The sequence below is a fragment of the Misgurnus anguillicaudatus genome, chromosome 1 (genome assembly GCF_027580225.2).
Source record: "Misgurnus anguillicaudatus chromosome 1, ASM2758022v2, whole genome shotgun sequence".
Taxonomy (NCBI): Eukaryota; Metazoa; Chordata; class Actinopteri; order Cypriniformes; family Cobitidae; genus Misgurnus; species Misgurnus anguillicaudatus.
Window position 1 is genome coordinate 6941604 of NC_073337.2, and position 25324 is coordinate 6966927.

The 25324-nt window shown below is 39.3% G+C and overlaps 3 protein-coding genes across 3 annotated transcripts; 2 read left to right on the forward strand and 1 right to left on the reverse strand.

Annotated features, from left to right (window-relative positions):
- The first annotated feature begins 250 nt into the window (after positions 1-250).
- LOC129431838 (clathrin coat assembly protein AP180) lies at positions 251-5443 on the forward strand. The gene is made up of 9 exons (XM_073858756.1): positions 251-1141; positions 3016-3158; positions 3379-3454; positions 3606-3708; positions 3967-4060; positions 4147-4258; positions 4364-4470; positions 4577-4618; positions 5336-5443. Exons 1-9 carry the CDS (start codon positions 1012-1014, stop codon positions 5426-5428), a joined length of 900 nt encoding a protein of 299 aa, XP_073714857.1. The 5' UTR covers positions 251-1011; the 3' UTR covers positions 5429-5443.
- snap91b (synaptosome associated protein 91b) lies at positions 5436-20472 on the forward strand. The gene is made up of 15 exons (XM_073866985.1): positions 5436-5443; positions 5634-5646; positions 5721-5839; positions 6689-6768; positions 6924-6938; positions 7267-7431; positions 9444-9542; positions 13440-13511; positions 14638-14754; positions 14894-14918; positions 15005-15041; positions 17923-17976; positions 18052-18156; positions 18320-18449; positions 19330-20472. Exons 1-14 carry the CDS (start codon positions 5436-5438, stop codon positions 18404-18406), a joined length of 996 nt encoding a protein of 331 aa, XP_073723086.1. The 3' UTR covers positions 18407-18449; positions 19330-20472.
- On the reverse strand, positions 20312-21937 carry ccdc167 (coiled-coil domain containing 167). The gene is made up of 4 exons (XM_055189914.2): positions 21779-21937; positions 21185-21279; positions 21036-21088; positions 20312-20950 (listed from the first exon to the last, which is right to left on the reverse strand). The coding sequence occupies exons 1-4, from the start codon at positions 21827-21829 to the stop codon at positions 20847-20849; spliced, it is 303 nt and encodes a 100-aa protein (XP_055045889.2). The 5' UTR covers positions 21830-21937; the 3' UTR covers positions 20312-20846.
- Positions 21938-25324: the final 3387 nt, after the last annotated feature.

Here is a 25324-nt window from a genome sequence, read left to right on the forward strand (position 1 = left end):
CTGTGTACTGCTGCAAGCTGACAGCATTTTTTACGAAACGTACATGCTGCCATTCACAGCACGTGCCCCACATACACGTGCATAACCGTAAAAACCCCAACAATTATTTACTAAGCAAATAATACACACATACTCATTACAATGGAATATGAATATGACTGTCCTCCTGCCAATGACAGAGGGGTCTTAGTGAGCAGAATGCAGACAGATGAACCGTGAACGCGCATAGACCCTTTAAAGGTGGTTGACAGCGTGACGCGGCTTCCCTTTAAGATCCCGTTATGCGTCACCTGACTCGCTCCACATTCTACATCCAAGCCGGGACCTTAAATTGTGCTTTCAGTAAAAACTAAATATATAATCCAGTCCTGTGCAATACATTTGATTACATTTAACTCGGAAATACTGTTGTGTTCTTAAATCACACCCTTTAAAAATACATCAGCGTCGATATTTGACCTGACGAGAAGGACACTGCATTTGACCGAGACTTCAGGATACCGAACAGGTTTTAAACAGGAGATTAATCGACGGAAACCTTGCGTTTTCCTTAAGCGTGTTTATAAATCGTGACTCTTTCATCCGCTCGTTTCTTTGCACCAATTCGTTGATTTTATTAACAAAACACATAAACACATCGGTTTAAAAGACATCTTAATCAAAGATTAACAGTTCTCTGTATTAATTTCCCAAGAGAGCTGAAAAACACGCGCTAGCCTATAATACGCGGCGTAGGGCGTTACGTAATAGTGTCGCTTTCCATGGTGCTGAAACTGACCGATGAATAGACGCATACATCCGCCACAATTGTAAAAAAAAATAGAGTAAATTAAAATATTGTTTAGTTATCGAATTAGCTACATCGTTTCGTTCTGGTTGGATACCTAGGGGAGACATCTATTACCCGTAGTTTTTTTTGTCGGCGAATTGCTTATGCATTTCGGCTGTCCTTCCCTTTTCCCCGGTGAAGTCGATTCTTGAGGTGGTTGTGTAGATTGCCAGTGGTAGAAAATGTCGGGACAGACTCTGACGGATCGCATCGCCGCGGCGCAGTACCAGCTCACCGGCTCCGATGTGGCTCGTGCCGTTTGTAAAGCCACCACGCACGAGGTGATGGCGCCCAAGAAGAAGCACTTGGATTGTAAGTGAAGACATTTTGGACGCATCCACATTTCCTCACTACCAGTACAGTACCACTCTTCTAGAGCTGTGCACACCATAGTAACCATCACAGAAATTGTATTGGATTTATCGTAATAGGAGTTGCATTCGTTTTAATGGAGACTATAATGGGTCTCTGCTGATAATGTGTTAGGTTTTACTGGTGGGATGTAGTATGCTGGATGGGAACCAATAGAACACCATTAAATCTTACTGGAATTAAACCCATAGCACACTACATAAAGGAATTTTGTAATTGTAAATGGATAATGCTTCATAATGGTATTTGTAGGCTAATGGATACCATTTGAGGGGTAGTGTAGATGTTTTACTCTAAAATAAGCAAAGCGATATGTACTGTGCATGAATTGTACCCCATGGGATAATTGGCACAGTAGTTTGGTACAAAAGCGATTGTGTATTTGAAAATATATTTTAGGATGCATTTAATATAAGGATGTTATTTCATTAGCAGTGTGTGTAGTCGACTGTTAAGAGCAAATGCACAGTTGAAGTGCCTTTATGTGAGAGGTGTAGTGTGAAGCTAGAAAAAAAATGCGGTTAAAATACAGAGGACAAATAAAGCAGAAAGTTAAGGGAGGTTAAAAGGCATCTTCTCATGCTTTGACTGTTGAGCGGTTTGTCCTGCAGGAGAAGGCCTTCTGAATTATAAATCGATCAGCCAAAGCATGCATGTATTATTTACAAAGCCAAAGGTGAGGACGCTGGTATGCAAACACGGAAGGAATCGTAAGACTCGTGTGTCTTAGCATAAGCCTTCAGTGAGTCACACACAGAGGTGGATGTGCTATGATGATGTGCTTTGTGCTAGAGCGGTATTTTCCTGATATCAGTAGGTTCTTCTATAATCAAAAGGTTTATAGATCTTTAAAGCCTCTAACAACCTCACTGGAGTTTGAATGAGCCTGTGTTTTATGACAGAACAGTTTGATTGCTTTTTTACTTCAGTCATTTGTTGGTTCAATTTGAAGGAGTGAGGGGTTGGCAGTGAGGTTGTCATGGAAACTGTTGTAGATTATCGGGGAGGGGGAGTAAAATCATGATGACGTGTTGCGTGGTATGAGTGGAAATGAGGGGGTCTTCATTCTTAAATGGACATTTGCTTTTAATTTTGCTTGCCATTTGCTGTGCAGAAAAATAAAGTAATGCTTGATAGGTTTTAATGTTTACATTTTATAAGAATCAAGGATAAATGTAACTATTGTGTTGAGGTTTATTCATTATTTGTATAGGACAGAGATACGACAGCTATGCATTCAATTGGCAGAGAGTGTAGTCACATGTTTACAGTGATATATGGCCAAGCAGATGACAGTATGTGTGTGTGTGTGTGTGTGTGTGTGTGTGTGTGCGTGCGTGTGTGTGTATGTCTGTAATCTAGTGTATTGATGCATGATGTGCTTAGCCTTTTCCTAATCCCAATGTGTTGCACCTGCTTACATATTCATTGCCTGTATATGTAAATACTCAAAAGCAGGCTGTTGTGTGACATAATTTACAAATTAGTGTTGTTACATAGCAACATATTTGCAAGCTATTTTTAACAACACACACTGTATCTCTGTACTATTTTTGCTTTGAACTCCGCAGTCTGAGTTTTTATCCGTTAGTAAAATATTGCCACTTATTTGTACTTTTTACACAGAGTAATATCGCATTAACAACAAACCCAAAAATCTCGCACTATATCACATCTGATCTCAAAATTTATCTCATTTCAATTTTTTTCTTCCTTGTGCCCCCATGGTTAAGGTTGAGTGTGCGTATCATACATACTTATCCTGCCAAATCTGCTTGTGACATGCTGGTAAATGTGTTTTTCTGTCGGTGCAGATCTGATCGCAGCCACCAATGAGACTAACGTTAACATCCCTCAGATGGCTGACACGCTGTTTGAGAGATCCACCAACGCCAGCTGGGTGGTTGTGTTCAAAGCCCTCATAACAACTCACCACATCTGCATCTATGGCAATGAGGTGAGCCGTCATATTCATTTACTTTCAATACTTTATTGATTTCGGTTGTTTTTGAATTTGCTGTTAGATGTACACAGATACTAACAGGTGTATTTGTTGGAAAGTAAGATCTAGTTGCGTTTGCCATGATATAAAAACTGCCCTTGCATTCTTGCATGTGATTTAGGTACAGACAGTTTCAGGAAGATGTACAACTCATAAATGTTTTATATCTTTACAGAGATTTATTCAGTATTTGGCTTCAAGGACTTCTTTGTTCAACCTCAGCAACTTTATTGACAAAACAGGCACCCACGGTGAGTTCGTGTAGATTTCTAAATGTGTGTGCACAACCACATGTGATTTTGAGATACACCTCGTGTCCTTGTGTAATGGATTTGACTGTAATCTTTAAAGCAATAAAGAAATGTATTGGATGTTAACTTTTTTTTCTTCTCTGTCTCTAAGGTTATGACATGTCAACATTCATCAGACGATACGCACGGTACCTGAATGAGAAGGCGTATGCTTACCGCGCAATGGCCTTCGACTTCACCCGAGTTAAGAAGGGGTATGTCAATCGGTTCCGGGAATAAAAGGCTGATGGAAGTCTTATTTTGGCAACGTCCCGAAACGAATTGCTCACATTATAAATTTTATGGCGGTTGAGGCCAAGGTTACTTAGCGAAAATGTTATTGCTCTTCCATAGCTCACAAGATTTATCAGTCATGTTTCATTTATTCAAGATGTTTCACCTAAAATTCCTAGCAAATAGACGTAAAATGGCCAATGATTATTTAGGAATTATACATTTCTCTGTGTGTTCAGAGCTGAGGGTGTGATGAGGACTATGGTTCCTGAAAAGCTTCTGAAGGCAATGCCTGCTCTGCAGACTCAAGTAGACACACTGCTGGAGTTTGATGTGCGTAACGTCCTCACGATTCACTTTTAGGAATTATAAATGCTTATTTTCTGTCCTTCTCACCATGTTCAATTTCATCGTGCCAGGTTCATCCTAAAGATCTGAACAACGGCATCATAAACGCAGGCTTCTTGCTTCTCTTTAAAGACCTGATAAAGCTCTTCGCCTCCTATAATGATGGGATCATCAATTTATTAGGCATGTGACATCATAACAACATTAGATTGGCTCATTTACTGAATTACACTACACCTTAATTTAAATCAGAGATTTTGTAATTGTGAGTGCGTTCTGGTTATGCAGAGAAATATTTCAAAATGAAGAAGTCTGAATGCAAGGACTCCCTGGAGATTTACAAGAAGTTTCTGACCCGAGTGACCAAAATCGCAGAATTCATGAAAATCGCTGAGGTACAAAGCTATTTGCGTAGTCGATAATATCAAATATTTAGCTTTTTTGTCACATGTGGGCATAATGTATATTTATATATATAATTCTGTTGTGTGTCTGCTGCAGCAAGTAGGCGTGGACAAGAATGATATTCCTGACATTTCTTATGTAAGTGAGCCAAAAGTGATTTGTGACTTTACAAATACGCTGTATCTTGAAGTGTTGTGTTGACTTGGTAATGTAAATGATTGCAGAAACATATTAGCAAAGGTGAAGAGCAGAAATATTACATTGCAGCTAGTCTCTTTAGAATATTAACTGAGCATCATTATTGAAATTCCTCCTCAATGTGGGGATTCGCAGTGTCTACACCCAGGCGTGGTGATCGACCTGACAGGTTCAGAAAATGAAGACTGTCCCTTTAAAGACTGCCGAAACGATGAGCCGGTAACCATGGCGACTGACAGTTTGCATCTCAGTGCATTGCTTCCTCTGCTTCCTTTCCGAGTTTGCTAGTCTCTAAATTTGATCAGATTTTATCATCTGTCCCGGGGCTGGAGGACTAAGATGAGGCTGTCCATCCTTTGCTAATTACTTTGTTTTATATGGACACAGCAAGCTAATCCCAGAACATGGTCATTTCAATATCACTTTACATTTTTCTGGATTTATGAACTTGTTGTTATTTCGGTCCTCAAGAGATAAAAACCATCCAAGAGGATGCAGAAAGCAATGCACAGAATGCAGAGTTTGCTGTGGTGTGAGGAGGGGTTTGGGGGACGGTTTTTGGTGTGTTTTGTTGTTGGCTCTGCACCTCTTATGATACATAAAATGTGCTCTAATGGCTTTCTGCTGTTTATCATATGTGCATGCTTTATTTTCCAGGCTCCTAGCAGTATTCTGGAGTCTCTCGAGACACATATGAACAGTCTGGAGGGGAAGAAAGGGTACAAATTCTCTGTCTCTAAATCAGCCTGAATGTCCAATGTTCTTGTAAAGCCATTGTGCTTTTGAAACAAACTGATATATAAATATATTTATTATTTTTCTTCTCCCTTCATTGGTCTGCTGGATATCCAGGGAAGGGTGAGTTAGCTTTTTAAAACAATTTTGTCAGTCATGTTGTTTGCATATACGATAACCTTTTTAATTTGGACTAATTGTTGTATCTTGCGTCCTATAGGTCGCCTACAAAGGTAAGAGGACACACACATTTTAATTTTTGTGTATTAGACATACATGTTCATCTCATCGTTTTGTTTTGTTTTAGGGATCACCCACCAATAATGTTTCTCCGACCTCTACCCCTGCCAAATCTGCGTCAGCACTTCCCACTCTAGAGCCGCCGCCCACTGAGGCCACGCCCACTGCTGCCGAGACAGCAACTGAGTTAGTGACCTGTCTTATGCTACGTACACACCAAACGCGGGTCATTGCGTTACTCGCTCTAGATTACTCACGGGATTTAACTTCATGTCATGCAAATTTTTCGCTCGAGTTGAATATTTTCAACTTGGGCGGGGATGCATTTGAGGCGAATAGCGCGTGTTTTCGCATTGCCCCACGCGAGGACGCAACTGATTGCGTCTTTGCATTGACTTTGTATGTAATCTACTCGCGCAAATCGTTGAACTCGCATCTGGTGTAAACCCACAGTTACTGCAGTTAACTGTGGGATTTAACTTCGTGTCATGCGAATTTTTCGCTCAAGTTGAATATTTTCAACTTGGGCGAAGACGTGTTTGAGGCGAATAGCGCGTGTTTTTGGTGGCAAACGCGCCTCCCATATTGCGTCATTCGCATCACCCCATCACGCATCTGATTGCGTCTTTTATGGCACATTTATGGCAGTTGCAGACACCTTTTTTGAATGATATTCTATGGACAGGGAGCGTATGCGCGCTGTTTATGCGCGCGAAACGCCTTGCGTTTTTTGCCTCCTTTTGAAGGAGCACTGAGAGCAGAAAAGCGCCTGACGTCATTCGCATCTTTCCATTGTCCAATCGAATAAGGGGAGAGGCGGGCCTTCTATTGTAGTGACGGAGGTTTACAGTTGTTTGGAACAACCGGACTCCACTCACTCACTGTTTTTTTTTAAAAAAGCAGTGTGTCGCGCCTTGCGTTTCCAAGCGTTTAAAACGCGTTTGGTGTGATTAGCCCCTTACCCTCCTTTATTATTTCCTGTGTATATAGTGAAAATCACAAAAAGTGTCTCTCTTTCTTCATCTTATTATGTAGTTCTCTGCTGGATCTGGACCCCTTATCTTCCTCTGGACCTTCTGCGGGAGGCGCATCAGCTGCTCCTACATCTTGGGGAGGTAACAGCGTAACATTTGCACATTAATTTACATTCATGGTGGCGTTCCCACAATTTGTGGTTACGAATCCCTTATAAATGCTTGACCTACCATATTGATAACCAGTATTAATATCTCCTTTCCCTTTTTTCTATCTATTTGTGATTTCACAACAGATCTGCTAGGGTCAGGTAAGTGTCAGTGATTTATCATATTGAGTTTTGATGTGTTAAATGTCTCATCCACCTTCTTAAACAATTTAAACAATTGTTAAAGTTCATCTTGGAGACCGAAATCACAGTAAATAGCACATCTGTGCCTTGTTTAACAGACCTAGTCTCCTAAAACCTATTGAGAGTATAAATTAATAATCAAACAAAGTCTATGCCTCACTCTTGGCTCAGAAGAATTTCTCTTTCTTTCTCTCTTCTACTCTTCGGTTCTCTCTCCCTTCCCTGGTTATCTGTTTATTTGCGTTGTTGCGGTTTATATTGTTTCTCTGGGGGCGTGGCTATGCAGAAATAGGTTCCCTTACTACAGAGACTCTCCTTCCTGACCCAACCCCCGCCGTAGACTCCAACTCCTCAGCCACGCCCGCCACCACAGCCACAGAGGCAGCCGTTTCTTTGGCGGCTCCTTCTTCCGCTGCCGGCGGTACCTCCGGCTCAGCGGATCTCCTCGGAGGTCAGTAGTGAAGTTTTTCCATTTCTTCCATAAGAAGATTTTTCTGAGGAAATGGCTGTGCTACATTCTGAATCAGAGGAACTTTCTAGCAGACAACGAAAGTTTACAAAATCATAGTTTGTGCTGTTTCATTCATGGTGTTTGTGTTTATCAGATGTCTGTGATCACCTTTGCTGCGTTTTTTGTTTTGTCCTGCTGCAGTATATCTAGAGCTTTTCAAGTATCCTCCTGCTTTATATCTGCACTATTCAACTACTTGAGCACATCAGTGCTCCACAAGATCTGACATCTACGAATTACAAGCATTTGATTATTCTTATTTGTTTGCAATCTGCACAGTAAGATTAATCAACATTTCATTTATAATTTCAAAACGCAGTGCATGCTAAATATTCTTTTAAAGGAAAACACCACAATGTTCTTCCCTCAACTTTGATAGATTAGTGCATACCTGTCTTTTCTCAATGCGTGCACTTAATCGTTCCTTCGTTAATTCAACCTTGGGCGCAGTAATAGTGACGGAAGATTGAGTGAGAGGTGAAGTAGTCAGGAGTGATGATGTTACTGCGCGCCGAGGTCGAAGTGCTGCAAACTAAGTGCCATACAACATAGTTCTCATTTTTTATCCGCTTAAAAAATCACCACGTTTTAATTTGTGCCACCATACATACTCGTGTAACTACTCATGTAACAGTCTTTAAATAGGGAAAACATGGAAGTGTTTGGTGGCTTCTAAATTCATCCCTGTTTGGATCCTAAGAAATGAATGGGGCTAGGCTAAATGCTAACACATTTACATTGCGCTGTACAAAGATTAAGTGCACGCATTGAATAAAGATAGGTATGTGTTGGTTCATCTAAGTTGAGGTAAGAACATAGTAAAATATTAAAAACGGTGGTGTTTTCCTTTAAGTCAACATAAAATCAAAAGTGACCCAATTTACATGTTCCTAATCATCTTTGCATGTGGATAATCGTTGGGAACATTACACTTTCTCAGAATTTCATGATTTTGAGAAGTAAATTGGATTGTGAATGTAATTTCTGTTGACTTTACGTTTAAGGGGTTGTTTACACGACAATGTTTCAACCGAAACAGAGAAAGATTTTATGCGTTTTGGCTGTTCGGCTTTTTAGGGTCCTGTAAATGCAAACTTTTGAAGATTGGTGCATGTTTTTAAAAACGACGTCTTAAACTAAAAAAATGCTAATATGTGATAACGGTGACGTCTTGTGCATGTGTTAATTCAGTCTTGGGTATGCGTGAGTATGCGACCTACAGGACTGTTTGTGCTGCTCAAGATCCTGAGTTTATTAACACTTCTCCAACAAAGTTTACAAAATTTTGCCGCTTTTTAGTTCAGCCGGTGTGTAGTGTTGCTTTACAAGGTAACATCGCCATCTACTGGCGTGGCACACATAAAACAGCGTTTTAAGTCATTTTTGTGGATCTGTGAAAATTCTGAGGGTTTTTTGACAGAGATGTCGTGTGTACGTGAAATTTTTCAAAAACGCAAAGGAATTTTTTTACTGTTGTCGTGTAAACGTAGCCTAAAATTTCAGAATTGTTTCTATACTACACTCCCCAGATGAAAAGTTACAAAAGCTGTCACTGGGGCCGTACCCTTTTAAAAAGCACATCTCCATTTTTAAATAGTGCAAATTGGTACCTAAGGTATCGGTACCAATTTACACATATGCGTAACTAAGCGATAAATATTAGGACCTTTTTAAAGGGTGCCATCCCGGTGACAGCTTTTATACTACTACTTTTTTCTGGAGTGTAGGATATATTCAAGTTAAACATGACGCCTCTTTGTCTTGAGATTAATGACACTCCTAACTATTACTAATAATACCTAAAGATAATAAATATTTCTTTGAAAAAGTATGAAAGACATTTAAAACTCTTTGCATGGCACTGAAATCTGTCCTTCTCTCTCACTGTTATCTGCTTATCTTTCCTCTGTCTCTTTACGTCCTCCCTCTGGCCCTCATGAATGCAACTTCAGATGTGTTTGCGGCCCCTGCGGCTGAAACAGCTCATGCTGCAGAGGGTGGGGCCACATCGACCATGTCCACCCCTGCTGCCGCCAGTACAGCTGCAACCGGTGGGTGACAGAAGTGTGAGCGTGTGTATGTGACAGCGTGTGTATGCTTGGACCGACTGCATGTGATTGTTGTATTTCGATGTGTGTGTTTTTCTTCGAATCCCCTTTGGTCCGTGTTGAGTTTTCTCTCTGAATTGGCATTGGTGTTGCCATGGAGATCGCTGTCGGCATTACTAGGGCAATGCTCTTTGAATACTGAAGTTCTGTTCTCTGGGGGCTACAGGCAGATGTCAGTTTAACTCTGTGTATCCGACTCATGCAGAAACACATAAAAATATGAGGTTGAAGACCTCGGAGAGGCTTTTTCTTTCTCCACAGTTTCAACCCTGACGGCAACTCTAAATAATAAATGACTGTATATTATACAGTACTTAAGGTCTGGTGGATGTTTTAAACACTTATCCTGTTTCTCCTGATAGACCCCTTCACTCCAGCGACTGTTACCGTTGATACCTCCATTCAGTTGGATCTGTTCTCCATGCAGCCAGTAGAGGACAGTAGTAATTCCTTCTTTTGTTCGGTGTCTCCCCCTAATGGTTTTACATCTTCTGCTGCCACCACCACCACTACCACCAGCACTGCAATCCCCACTGTGTCCCCAGCTCCAACGATAGACCTGTTTGCTGGTAAATTGCCTTAGGCCAGAAACATACTCTTAAGCAAGTATTCAGCACAGACACAGATGCTTGCCTCCTATGTCTGTGCCAATGCAATTAAATAGTATGTGCCATTGTTCAGTAAATTAAAGCTATTGTTTAACAAGACATGAAATTGAGATTGCATACAGAAAGTGCTTGCTGTATGTATATTCATGTACCGGAGTAGAGTATGTTTTAGGCCTTTGTTTTTCGGTGCTGTTTGAATAGAAACTTTATCTTTAAAGAGTAACTAAACCCCCTGGTCAGAACCTGACTCCACCCACTGGCAATATTTAAAAAATGCAAGACAAGTGGGCAGACCCCAACGGAGACAGAGGAGACGAACTGAGCTCGTACCAAGTGTGTGGCAGAGATGCTCACAAGTCTCTGAGCTCGAGTCCAAGTCAAGTCTGAAGTCTCGTTGTAACAAATAAAACTCTAATAACAAATAAAGAAATTACAAACAGTTAAAAAAAGAACAAAGTTGCACATTAAGTAAGGTTTAAAATTTGCTTTATTTACCGAAATCGAATTAAATGAATAATAGCACTGTCTTTATTGTACAAATTAAATATTATTATTATTATTATTTTATTTTTAGAGCAACAGATGTGATTTTCTGTTTGTCTTGGGTTGTTTGATTAACATTAATGACACAGACTCAATTAGGTTAATTGAGGTTACTGTCTCTTTAAGAACAGATAAGCCCAGACTGGTTTCTTAAGACATAAACAAATGTTTTTATTAGAAAAAGAATACTGTGAGATCATTTTGTGTGTATGTGCCCTGTCAAGAACAGAAAGACTTTATGTTGGCTTACTTTTTGAAACACTTCTCTTCGTATATACACTACTGAGGGCACTTAAACGCAAGCGGAGGGCGAATCCAAACAGCTCTTCAGGAAGAAGATTAAACATAAAAACGTTACGTTGTTTTTCATTGCCCTATTCAGCAAATGTATGTTAATGGACTACAGTATGACACAAAGTAACGCAATCTGCTCACGTCAGCGCCTTTTTGTGGTTAAATTGTTTAACCATTTAAACATTTGCAAGCCTTAGAAACACGTTAATGATAAACTTACCCTATTTAAATTGCATATTAATTCGCGAATCCGTCACAGCACTACCCAAAGCTTCCGATGAATGGAACTGCAACGTCGACATGTATGTTCGCTGATGTGTGGCCGCGCGCGGAGCAGACACGTCACGTGTTACGTCGTGGACAGGGTGTAAGTAACGGAGCGAGGGGAATAACAGCGAGCTCATCAGACATTTCCTAAAAATAAACACTGTTCACGAGTCCCGCGGCTCGAGTCCGAGTCAAATCTAAAGTCTTTGAGGACGAGTCTCAAGTCGAGTCTGAAGTCACTGTGTGTGCGACTCGAGTCTCAAACTTGAGTCCCCATCTCTGGTGTGTGGTTAGATCGTAACAAGGGCGTGGTGAGCTTGAACCTGCTTACGTAGGATCGTACCGCTTACATCACGCGGTACCGCAACATCCAACAGAAAAATTCAACTGCAGTAGCCACCGTTCAACGTTTTTACACCATATATTGTAGCATTGAAACACTTTATACTCAAATGTCAAAAAAGTTACTCAAATCAATGAACAGCACTAATAAAGCCCCATTCTTACAGATCATTAACTAAAAAAAGTTGGTTTAGGGTTTAGTTACTCTTTAATTCATCATCTTTTTTACCTTCAGCTTAACAAACTGGTTTGGTGTGGTTTACATTTAGACTGTTTTTTATATTTTGATTGTTTTGGTTTGCACATCCATCTGACTTTATATTATGACGCTTATATGTTTGTTTGTGTATATGTGTTCCTGTCTGTAGGTTTTTTTGATCCCATGCCAGATTCATCTGTACCCAAAACAGACCCAAATCCCACTCTAGACTTGTTTTCAGCAGGTACACAAAGCATCTGTCCATCGATTCCTTTCCTTGTTTGCATGTTGCTTTTACTCGGTTCTGTCCTTGGCTACTCAAGGTGAGCCAAATATGCTTCTATCTTGGGTTGCCAAAGGAAATTCGATTTCGCTCCATCCCTGTATCTCTATATCTCCCTGTATATCTATATCATTTCTATCTTTATTTATTCTTCACACCATTCCAGCATCTATGGCTATATTATGGCAAGAACCAGTTAACCCATACACAAGTTGGGGGAGGGGCAATTTGGAATCTCCAAGTCGCCTAACTTGCATGTTTTTGGCCTGTGGGATGAAACTGAAGTTCCCGGATTAAGTTCCTGTTGACACAGGGGGACATGCAAACTCCACACAGAAAGGCCACCTAACCTAGCCAGGGCTCGAACCAGAGACCTTCTTGCTGTGAGGGAACAGTGCTACCCTATCTCTCATTTCAGTTTCAATTATCTCTCTATTGGGCTTCGTCCTGCCGATATAAAAACATTTAGGGGCTTTAATTATTGAAAACTTTAAAGGGAGGGTAGATGTAGTGAAATGTTATAACTGGTCTCATTTTTAGAACATACTTATGGCACAGGTGTTATCGTACAGTTGTACGTTAACTCTAACAACATTAGGTTAATTAAACCTGTTCCTGTGCTCCAGATGTGTTTCATCCACCTGCCCCTGCTCTATCTGCCCCTGTGAGCTGGCCAGACAATGGGGCAAACGCGGACCTGTTTGGGGGTTGGTAACTACCCCACCTTGTATGATGTTGTGAAGTGGAGGTTTGATTTGCTGCCGTGTGTTGTGTTGCGAAATAAAGCTGTTCTGAAGATGAATGGACATCAGATGGAGGTTCTGTAGGATGCGTGGACTGATTATAATTATTAAGTCCTATTACAACTACTAAAAAATCCAGTAAAGACCTGCATAAGCTGGCAGATGGTTTTAGCTGGTTTAAGGTGGCAGTAGCTGATCTTAGTTGGTTTTCCCAACCTGGAAAAGCTGGTCAAGTTGGTGGGTCAGCTGGTCCAGCTAGACCAGCTTAAAAATTGACCAAAACACAGCTAGACCAGTTTGCTACAAAAGCATTACCAGCTAAAACCAAGTTTGGGGACCAGCTAAAACCAGCTGATTTAGCTGCATTTTCCAGTAGGGATCTGACACGAACAAATGTAAATGTGTGTGTTTATGTGAATTATTGTGTGCAAACTCTCTCTCTCTCTCTCTCTCTCTCTCTCTCTCTCTCTCTCAATGTAAGGGCTTGGCTCACTCTAAACTTTTTTACCCTCATGCTGCATGGATGTCTTGCCATGGCCGTGGTTGAACTGGGCTCATTAGACTCTGCAGGTGCTGGTGAGGCCAAACCAGCCGCCCCGACTACAACAGCTCAAGGAGGAGACCTGATGTCAGGTACATCACCTGCAACCACATGACTGCCTTTTGTTTATAACATTCATCATTTTGACTTTCTTTTGTTTTATTGTGATCGAATGTTTGTAAGGTGTTTCGAACATAAAAGTCACATAGATACATTTTTAAATCATGGACCATAGCATGAATTTGTGGCACAGATATTTGACATATACCGTGATCCCAGAAATATTAAAAGCAGAGCAATCTAAATAATTTTGGGGCCACTGTATGACTGTATTTTATTTACCATGTACATTGAATAGATGTGTGTTTGTGTTTATATCTCCAGACACAGTTTAGTGGGTGCGCTGTTGTTGCCATATTGAGTTTGTGCGCACATCACCTCTCGGTTTCATTGTATCGATGTATTGAGATGCAGTCCATTTTTCCATTTATATTTACTTTTCTCTTTGCTGTAATGGACTGGGGGTGTTATCCTCTCAGTGCCTCACAGCATAAATCTGCACTTTCACTTCATTCACGCCTTACAACTCTGTACATCTCAATCTGACACTCTGTTTCCTTTCATATTTTCTTTTTCAATATTTCAAATTCTCTCTCTTTATCATTTTTTTCTCCTTATTTTACTCTCTCTCTCTTCTTTCTCTTGGGTCATTGCTTGCTCCCTCCTCTGCTACTGGTGAGTTCTGATGCTTTGACACCTGCTGCTATCCCACAATGCATTCATTTCAGAACAATCCCAGGGCTTTAATGAATTCAGTATGAGAATCAGATGATACATGAATGCATAAACTGTATGACTGAAAAATTTGATACATTTTTTCGATTTTTTTACTATCCTCTTTGTAGTATAAGCCTATCTCAGAAATTATGTTATTTTCGGTTGTGCAAAAAACACTGTCAGTGTGAAATCACAACACGTGCATGCTACGTGCAACTTACGTGTGCTGTGTGAAACTGGTTGTTTACACTTCTGGTGTTTCAGTAATGTTAAATGCTGGACTGAATTGTATATGGATTATGTGTATCTCTTAAGATGTGATTATAATTTTTTTTTTATTTTGTTAAATGGTAGCACATAGCTCTCTTTTGTCTTAGTGTTATCTCTATGATATTTTACTGTGCTCACTCAATTCACTGTGCTCTTCTTGTTCCCTTGAAGGTTTTGATGGATTTGGGGATGTGCTGATGCCAGCCATGGCTCCTCAGGCAATGGCTGCCTCACCAGTCAAACCCATGGGAGGAGATCTGGACTCAGCTATGGCCAACATGACCAGCAGTACGTTTCCTTCAACTTTCAATTTCATCCATTGTAGAAGTTATAGAGAGTTATATAGTAATAGTCATATATCTGTGTCATGCTCTAGAGATTTACGAAACTAATTATGTGTTTTATGTGCATGCGCATGTCCTTGCAGATCTGGCCGTTGGAAACCAGAAACCGTAAGACTAATTCTTCAACTTTTATTGTATCGTCTAGAATGAAATATTATTTTCACCTCAATTTCTTTTTCATTTCTCTGTCTTAGGGGTGAAGCAGCTGGAGGGGCGAACTGGCAAACACAGGTACCCAACCCTAGCTGGGGCGTTATGGTAAATGTTGTGTTGCTCTGTAGACCTGCCGCATGGGGTGGAGTCGCATGGCTTTGAGCAGCATGGTGCTGGAGCTGATCACAAGCTTTCTTCTCTTCCCTGGATCTCTCTTTGATCCTCTCAGCTGAATGAACAGAACTACAGTTGTATACCAACCTCTGCATGGCAAGAGTTCAATAGGTCTGGTGTAAATTAAAGAGCCAGTAAGATGCCAATTTTAAGTGTCCTATCACTGTTTATAAGTCCCGGACAACAGGTTTAAATGCATGCAAGGTCAAAAAACACTTTCATTTTCTCAAAATATAAATTTAAATTACCCCATTTCTCAGAGATCCCCAAACGATTCGCGTGAAGCCGTTCAACGACTTAGTCTGCCTAAACCCCACCTTAGATCAGTGGTACAGACCAACAATAGTGCAACATGTATTGACCTAGTGCTAACATGATTTACTGAGAAGACTTTATCAACATCAATACACATCATTCATGATTAATCCAAGCAATAAAAATGACGATAGAAACTAACATTTTACACGCATTGAAACATTTATGTAAACTAACCGGGTCATAGCAAAACCGTAAATGAGCATGCGTTAGCCGCTTGTTAACGTGACTCTCTGACGGTATATTAAGAGTTTAAACAACAACATCATTCATCATTAATCCAAGCAATAAAAATGGTGATAGAAACTAACATTTTACACTCATTTAAGCAAGTATGTTGCTATAATCATACTTACAGGTACTGAACCATCTTTCATTGCCAAACGTCTAGTAAATCCCTCCTTGAAAAAGTAATTTTATAAAACGGCCAGTTCTGGTTCTTCATTCTGATTGGTTGAAACGCGTTCTCAGCTGTGATAAAACTCACCGGTAAGCCCACGGCTCAAACCGTATTACATAGCTTGTATCACTGCGCCACTGTTGTTGTGTACTGTAGAAAATAACTGTCCAAATGTCGGATTTTGTTGTCAATTTTGATTTATTGGGTGGGCTAATTATATTATATTGTATTAATTATAATCCTCAACAATTGAACAATTAATGGCGATATCCAGATAAGTGTCAATAAATATTGTTGAGTTTTCTTGTTAATGCTTCCGTGAGGAGTAGTTGTACCGTATATTATCCACTGGGTGGCGATCACTGATCAGTGGTGGCGATCTTACACAACATAAACACTGATGCTTTCACTCAACACTTTAAAACTCAAGTGTATTTTTTGATCAGCGATCTGAATCGGATCTCTAACAAAAGTCATTCACAGAAATGGAATTATCCCAACATTTTGCTCAAAATTTGAGAGGATAAAAGAACAATTGAAGGTAGGGTGAAACGTTTTTATTTTGTTGTTTGAAAGCAGAGGGTCTGTTCTTTCATTTGATATATTGTATGTTTATATATCTAAAGAAGAACATTTTTCTGGAAGGCATTAATGTTTAACTAAAGCTGGGTGGCAACTCTTTTAAAAAACGCTGGCAGGGAAAGTGTTAAGCATGCTTCCAAGCATATTTGATCCACACGTCAACAGTTGCACGGTGTAAATGTTAATGTATAAATTAGATGAATGTTGATTTATGAAAATAAACATTACAGTCTTAATGAATCATATTTTCATTGTGTCTTTGCTCCGTCTGTTTTGCTTGGGAACCGCTCTGTTGCAGACACACTTGAGTCTGAGGAACTACTTTGTTTGGCGGAAGACTAATATCTGTACTAATATAATTACAACTTATTTGCTGTGTTTTATTATATGAAATCCTGCTATACATAATTTGAAGCAACCGTTTTATAAACGCAATAAGCCCCGCGAAGCAGTGGGTTACCAGTGCATTTTATAACGGCCAAGGGGGTTCCAGGCACTCCGCTTCGCGTCGTGCCTAACAACGCCCCCTAGCCGTTACAAAATGCACTGGCAACCCACTGCTTCTTGGGGCTTATTGCTTTATTAACCACTGATTCTTCACAGCCAAACGTTTAGTAAAGCCATCCTTGAAAAAGACATTTTAACCACTGATTCTTCACAGCCAAACGTTTAGTAAATCCCTCCTTGAAAAAGACATTTTAACCACTGATTCTTCACAGCCAAACGTTTAGTAAATCCCTCCTTGAAAAAGTCATTTTAACCACTGATTCTTCACAGCCAAACATTTAGTAAATCCCTCCTTGAAAAAGTAATTTTAACCACAGATTCTTCAAATATCTTCATCCTTTGGTAGTGAAAACAACACAAACTGAAAACAGCGTGATATGATGTTTACACACTAACTAGCTGTGGGCAGGTCATAGTTTTCAGTCTCCCGTGGGCAAGGCTGTAGGCGGAGATTATTATGCAAAGGGTTGGTATTAAGTGGATAAAGTCAGGCAGGAGATTCAATCCATATGACGACTCATTTCAGCGATTCAGAGTCGACACCCTACTTTAGAAGCCAATAACTTTATTAATCGTGCACTATTTGACATGCAAAAATGTGCATGTGAAACAAGATTTAAGATTGTCATTAACTTGAAATGAAATCTATTAAACAGTATAGACTGCTAAATATTTTCAGGTATAAGATAAATCTAAAGTATATATGTAAGGATAGTGAAGAGAAGATAAGGAATATCACAACAGAGTAACAGTAAAGCGTCAGATATGTTTTAGGGTTTCAGACCTGTTTGGCGTGAGAGGTTTGCTTTGTACCATTAATCATTAATGCATGTACTAAATTCCTATTATAGTGCATGTTCAACTGAATTCCCATTCCACTATGTGTAGATCTCCTACTGTGTCGTATAGTTGTTATTGTGCCGATGTCTTGTTCTGTGTCGTTTGGTGATAACTTCTCCCCCATCCCTCCCATCCACTTAGACTTCCCCTCTTGGGGTCTCTCCTGTCATGGGGTCACCATCACTGTTTGGCATGGTAAGAGTGTGTTAATGTGTATGTGTGTGTCTCCAGCAATTTGTTAGTGTCTTACTGTCTCTCTGTCACTCATAGCCTGGAGCGGGAGCTCCTCCCATGATGCCAGGGTCTCCAATGATGGCCGCCCAACAGCCAATGATGAGGCCACAGTTTTCTGCCGCAGGAGCTCCTGGACAACCGGTATGAAATATTCACATCTGCATGAAAAAGGCACAATGATGTAGACATATAGATGAATTTGTATAAGTGGTCCATCTTCTCTCACTTTTTAATGAAGACTCTGCACTGACACACGTGGAAACTTTTAATGATGTCAACCGTCATGTGTGCTTTTCCTCCACAGATGTCTCCAGGAGTGGCCCAGAGTCCCAGAAGGCCCCCTCCTCCTAAAGATCCTCTCGCTGACCTCAATATCAAAGACTTCATGTAGATGATGTAGACAGCTGGTGTAAGTTTCATGACAGCTAGAACAGGTATATTGGCACATGCCTGGCCCGGTGAAATTTGTGGTTGAATGTATATTAAAGTTGAGCACATTGCATTGTGAAATACAACACCAGTATAGTGAGTTTTACACTGAACATTTTGGCAAATTGTCAGATGTTATTGAATTCAATTAATATAGCGGTTTTCACAATTGTTAATTGTTTCAAAGCAGCTTTACATTAATAGATGTAGGAAAAGCATAGAAAAGCAAGCGTAGTAATAATGTAACGTATACAGTAAAGTAGTAAGGTAAGCCAAAGGTGGTGGACTCTCCAGGGGATGGAAAAAACCCCTAGGAAAAAAAACCCTCCAGGGGGAAAACTCCTAGGAGGGGAAAAACCCTTGAGAGAGATACATATATATTTATATATATAAATACTATCGGGGTATGTGAACGGGTAAGCGAATTAAACACTATACGGGGTCGAGGACGAGACATGGAGACAGAAACAGAATCCTATTAGCGTAGGGGCCGTTCACATGTAATGAAAGTGTCATACAGTATAGTGGTTTAAGTCAGCTTGGTTCCAGACAGGCTAACTATTGCGGCATAAGTATATTACCCATATGAGGTATGTGAGTGCTTTGTTCTAGACAAACTAACTATTGCGGAATAAGTACATTTACTGGACATTTTTTATCCGGGAAATTTGCCAAAAATGTGCAGTATAAACCTTACAGCACTGGTTAATGTATATCCTATAATGCAATGCATTAAACTTTCATGCAAACAGAAAATTTGCTTTAAAAATTAAAACTTTGTGTGTATTTATTCAGCGTACTGAAGTCGCCTGTTTGGTGATTTCTGTTGTGCTTTATTGGACAACAGTGATGTCCCACTAAACAAAGTCTTTTCATCTTTTGCAGTCGTCACACTTATTGTGCAGCCCTGATGAAACAGATGTGTGTACACTCTCTCTCTCTCTCTCTCTTTCTTCCGTACATCAGATTCAAGGCCCCGATTCCCTCTCTTTCTCTCCCCTTCTGTCTGTTGTTGTAGCACAAACTGTGAATGTGACTAAGTATGTGTCTGTATGTGTGTATTTTAATGTTCTCAGTTACTTCAGATCTCTATATATTTAAAATACATGGAAGAGTAATGGCAGATGCATTGAACGTATATCTGCAGGTCTCTCTCTCTGAATAGATGTGCATTCATTTTTCCTAGCTCGCTTTCCGTGGGAAATCAAATGAAAAGTGTGACGTTTTCTGTGGAAAATTATAATTATTTTTATTTATTTTTTGCTGTGGTAAATATCACTGGGCCGATTTGTGTCATAATCAGTCAAGTATTACTTACTGTTTTGTCCATGGGATTTCTGTGGGTAAACAAAAATGAATGAATATCAGTCTTACACAGGTTATCTCATGCACCGTTTCCGTTTTTATCAATGCCCTGATTCTTTTTCGTATCTATTCATTGTGAGTTACATGCAACATGTGACTATTTGATGAAAATACATATGCATTTCAAAGTATTTTAATGACAGATTGTTTTGAATATTGTTAGTCTTATTTTGAGATAAAAAGTTTGAATATATTTTAGTTAAAATGTCAAAAATTTACTTTACTACGTGACTAGTTAGTAATCCCATTTGTAGAATATGTGTACATCATGAAGAAACATGAAGGCATTTTCTGAGCCAATAGTTTAGTTGTCCACTCAGTGGTTAACCCTGCAAGTGTATTACCATTAAACAGCATGTAATTCCTGAGTTATCCAGATGGGATTGAGCCAGATTTATTTCTGTCATCAGCAAGTTTACTTCAATAGTTTATGTTTTGTTGAATTGCGAGTAACTGTATTGAAAGGTCTTCTTAAAGTAAATCAAATGGACAAACAGCAGTCTGATGGTACAGTATTGCATTTTATTGATGGCTGTTTTTTATTTCAATTGAAGATTTTGTTGATAAATTTTATTTTTGGATGGAATAACACCCTTTGCCCCAACACACCTTTGTGCATGTTAGTCCTGTTGAAATGCAATAAACAGTGATCCGGAATGAGAAGTCGCAGAGTCATTACTGGGTCAAATGTACAGAAATATGACTTTACATGAATGATTCAGCAATAACACAGCTTACTTATAATTTATGACTTCAATGTACAGTATAAGTTAGCATTTTCAAACTTAACAATACTCTGTTCCCTTTCTCTGATGGGACAGTTCAGGCATCTCATGATGTTCTCCTGCTTTACATAAAGCAGACAGCAGTATGAGGGGAATCCACTTTGCAGGTCAAGCTGAAGATGTTGTGTTTATGGTCACGATGACAATAATGCACCCCTCAACCTCCGAACAATCCAATAATGCCATATGAAGAATAGCTGTGGGTATCTCCCCAAATTTCATTCTGTTAATGGTATGAATGTAAGTGTCTTTTTAATTTATAAATGCATAATAGAAAAGAGCGCTGATGGCCAGCAGAGCGACAGAGAGCATCATGTTCTTCCTGTTTTCCCCTCTGAGCACCTGCAACTCCTTTTCTGAAGGATAAAAACAAGTCAATATCGTATACAAGACAGTAACTATCAGCATACAGGGAATGTAAAGAACATCACAGGGACTCACCATATTTCTGTATTCTTTCATTCAATATTATCATTTCATCTTCCACTGCCTGCCTGCGAGTAAGTTCATGAAAAGTCTTGCATTACTGTTTCCTTTAAAGTCATTTTCAGTCACTGCAATGCCCAGTTGTCTATTTAACAAATGATTACCTGTCATCATTTGAGAGTTTCTCTTTTCTCTGTCTGAACTCAGCCCTCTCCAGGCTGTTTTTACATCGCAATTTGCGTTCCTCAATGCTGTCAATCTGAAAATAAAACCACAGTATCAGCACCATTTACATTAGTTAATATTGCTAATGTCTTATGACAAAATCCAATCCAATGCATTTTATATATTTCATGATTTTCCTCTTTTCTATGACTTCTTTTCCCCTTATGTCTCTATGTCTGTTCAGAAAATGTTTAGGGCTGGTATGCAACAATGCAAAGCTTAAAGAAATCACTATAGTAATACAACTGAATTAAATCATACTGTTATATGTTATACTTAAATGTTGTGTGGGTTTCTTGTAATCTGGTGGGAAGTTATCTGGCAAATGGGAACCAATAAAACACCTATAAATCCTATAGGAACATATTGGGGGAAAAACACTACACAAACGCATTTTTATAATGGAATGAAACCATTATTAAAATGTATACTGTTTAATTCAGCAGGGATGGAAACTTGATCTATTTATTTATAGTTGATGAAGAGTACTTTGTTTTGCTCAGACCACAAAAGATAAATAATATCACATTTACCTCACTTGCCACGCTTATTTTCTCTTTCTTGGCAGTCCTTGATTTGCTCATGATGACAAATGTAAGGCCCTCAGCGGAAAAAAAATACTAGAATAAATACTTCCGCATATGATTCATTTTAATTTTCTTCTTGTTTGTCGTTTCCAGTCTATATCGAGATACGTACTGCCACCTGCAGTCTGGGAGGGGACACAACACATCCGCATACAAACTGCATTTATGGGTATTTTCCAGAATTCGGGCCAATTTATGTCCCCAGGGTGTAATTCTATTAAAAACTAATCAAATCTAATAAATTTGAGCCCAATTACTGCGTATAAACACAAACAAGCCTAGACTTTTTTTAAAGCTGCTCTTATAATTTTATCACATTTATTGGTGTTTTGTGGAACAATATCTGTGTTTTGGTGTTGTCCTTCACCAGAGTTTCACATGTCGTGCCATATCTCAAACATTATTTAGCATGAATTAACAAAAAATATATGTATATCTTGAACTAATAAACTACATGCACAGATTAAGCATATATGCATTTTGTGCTTTATTTTGCGTAATTTCTACCTGTCCCATGGTTTAGCTGTCATTACCAACACGCTCGGCATAAAGGGACTTTCTCACTGTTTTTCATCAAAAGTTTATTTGGTAGCCATGGTAACCTAATGACATGCATAGGGATTTCAAGCTGCAAGACTGATGCCTTGATGTCCAGAAAAGTAAGTAAATCTTATCTACTCTTTATTCTTTGTGTTGGGCATGTACACTTATTATGCGACATTACCATATGTGTTGTATTTCTGTATTTTTAAACATTTTTGAAATATTTTTGTACATTACATGTAACTACACTTGCTTAGTCATCATCTTAGCTAGTAGGGCTAGTTTTTTGACAAAAATGTCATTACCAGCACAGTCATTACCAGCACAATACATAATTTTGCCAATAAATTATGTAAAAATAACAAACGCATCCTACAATTATACATTTCTGACAATGTATTAAAAAGTTTTGATATATGGCATTCACTTAAAGGCAGGATAGGCAGGAATTATCTAAAAAAAACTTTTTTACAAATTTGTTTAAACTGTCTTTATATATCAATACATAAGTAAATGTAAGTACTCTGAAAAAGAGAGTATAAAAATTGAGTGTCTGTAGACCTCTCAGCACTGTTTTAAACACAGCTAATTTTTCCATTCACTCCACCCCCTCCCTTCTGGGTTTCTTCTTAAGCCACGCCCCCAAAACACATGAACGCGCGAATAACCTCAGACAAGCAGTGTTGCCAGATTGGGCGGGTTCCCGCCCAATTGGGCGGTTTTGAATTTGATTGTGCGGGTAAAAAATGGCTTGGGCGGGTATGCAAAAATTGGGCTGGTTTTGGATCAGTTGGGCGGGTTTGAAACGTGCATTTTATAGTCTAATTATTTAACAAAAAACCAAGTGTGCATGTATTTCATCTGACGTTACTAAACACACGCCCACTGCATGTGTTTGTGTTGACGCCACACCGATGACGAGTCCGCGTTAAGCCAATCACAAGTGATAGCAGCCAGACAGCTCTCTCAGTCTCAGCGGGAAATCAAGATGTCGAAGTGGGAAACTGTATAAAAAGTTACAGATAGGAGTGGGAGAGTGACCCGGGCCGGGCCTGAAGCAATGGATAATGCCTTTTAAAATCGGAAAATAGCACTGCAAATTCTGCAACACGGACTCCGGATTGCAACGTATAGGTTGCTTGTCACACATCGGCCGCGTCTCAATGCGAATGCTGCAGCCTCCGGAGGTCGCATTTACGCCATCAAAACTCTCTTGTTTCAGAATATGAACAATTAAAAAGCTGACTTTTATTCTTAGTTAATAGTAAATTGTTGTAATAAGCTTATAACTTGCGAATGTAATGGTCAGTTAACTAAAATAAACCAGGCTTGATGAGCCATGCACCCTGCATATGAGACCTCCGCAGGGTGCAGCCGGATTGACAAACGGACATCAATTACATGTGGTTGAGCCGTGGATGAATTATCGGAGCATTTCAAGTTGAACAAAACCAAATGTTCGGCTGTCATTAAGTCAATTCTGGCACCATGAACTTCAGCCAGACTGTACATAGTTCTGAAAAGTTCAGATGTTAATAGTGTTCTTCAGCATCCTTGCAAGTTCAACCAACAGCCTATTATTGTTCTGCATTTACTGCATAAGGTAAGCATATTTACGAACTCTCTCTCACACACACCTATTTATCAGGAGTAAAAATACATTATATTAATAATAATATAAATAGATGAAAAACAGACATTGTTGAAATTGTTATTAACGAATTGGGTATTTGAATAATCATAAAACCACTTAAATATACGCTGTAAAAGTGCATTGTGCGTGTGGGCGAGGGGACATAATCTAGCTGTTGTGAACAAGTTATGTCATTTTAGTGTGTGGTGTTCTGGTGTCGCTAGCTATAGTATGGTGCATTCATGTGGAAGTAAAAATAACTAAATGCTAATCAAATTAAACCAAAATGTTGATTTAAACATTTTGGGCGTTTTTTTGTGCGTTTGGGCGGGTTTTGGAACAGTTTTGGGCTGGAAACCATCAACTCTATCTGGCAACACTGCAGACAAGCCGAGAGGAAGGAGCGCGGTGCATGTAATAACATCAAGTCACAATCACATGTAATAATTCACCTAACTTTATCACTAGGAATATAAACAGATGGCTTTTATAAACGGATGGCTTTTAGTACTCACTATTAAGCCAGTGTTTTGCATGGAAGAGTTTCTGTGAGGAAAGCATTGTTGACTCTGACGAGGACTACACTCCGCAGACAATACTGCTACTGCATCATCGACTCGAGGAAAAGCCACGCGATATTTACTCTCGTTTGATTGCTTCGTTTATTCCTTTTTTGCCTTCGCTGGCTGGATATACAGGTACTGTAAGATGTGAATGCAGTTTCTGTGAGTTGTGAATGCTATTTCTCTGCTGTACTTTTGCTCTTCCTATTGCCTTGTGCACGTTCAAATCAATCGGGTGTGCGCATGTCTGGGCAGATCCAATAGCAACGGGTGGAGCCATGGTCGCGAGAGAGAGTGATATTTGAGCAAGCTAAACATATGTTTCGTCCCGGATGGAAATAATTAACTGTGTTTAACACAGTCGTGAGAGGTCCACAGACACTCGAGTTCCACACTCTCTTTTTCAGAGTACTTACACCCCAATTATGCATTCGTATATAAAGACAGTTTAGACAAACTTGTAAAAAAGTTTTTTGGATAGTTCCTGCCTACCCTGCCTTTAAAATACGCTTAGATTCCAAGCCAGGGTAGGTTGATGAATCAGAAATTTTGGTACGTAAATGACTATAATTCATCTTGCAAGTAAAAATCTCATTAAGTTCAAGATAAATTAGATTACATGTGAAACCAATGTTTAAAAATGTTTAAAAAACACTGATTTATCATTTAAGTTTTATTTTTTACATATATTCGATGATGTGATGGTAAAGACACATTTACTTGACATAGTTAAGAAAATGGCAAAAAAGTCCC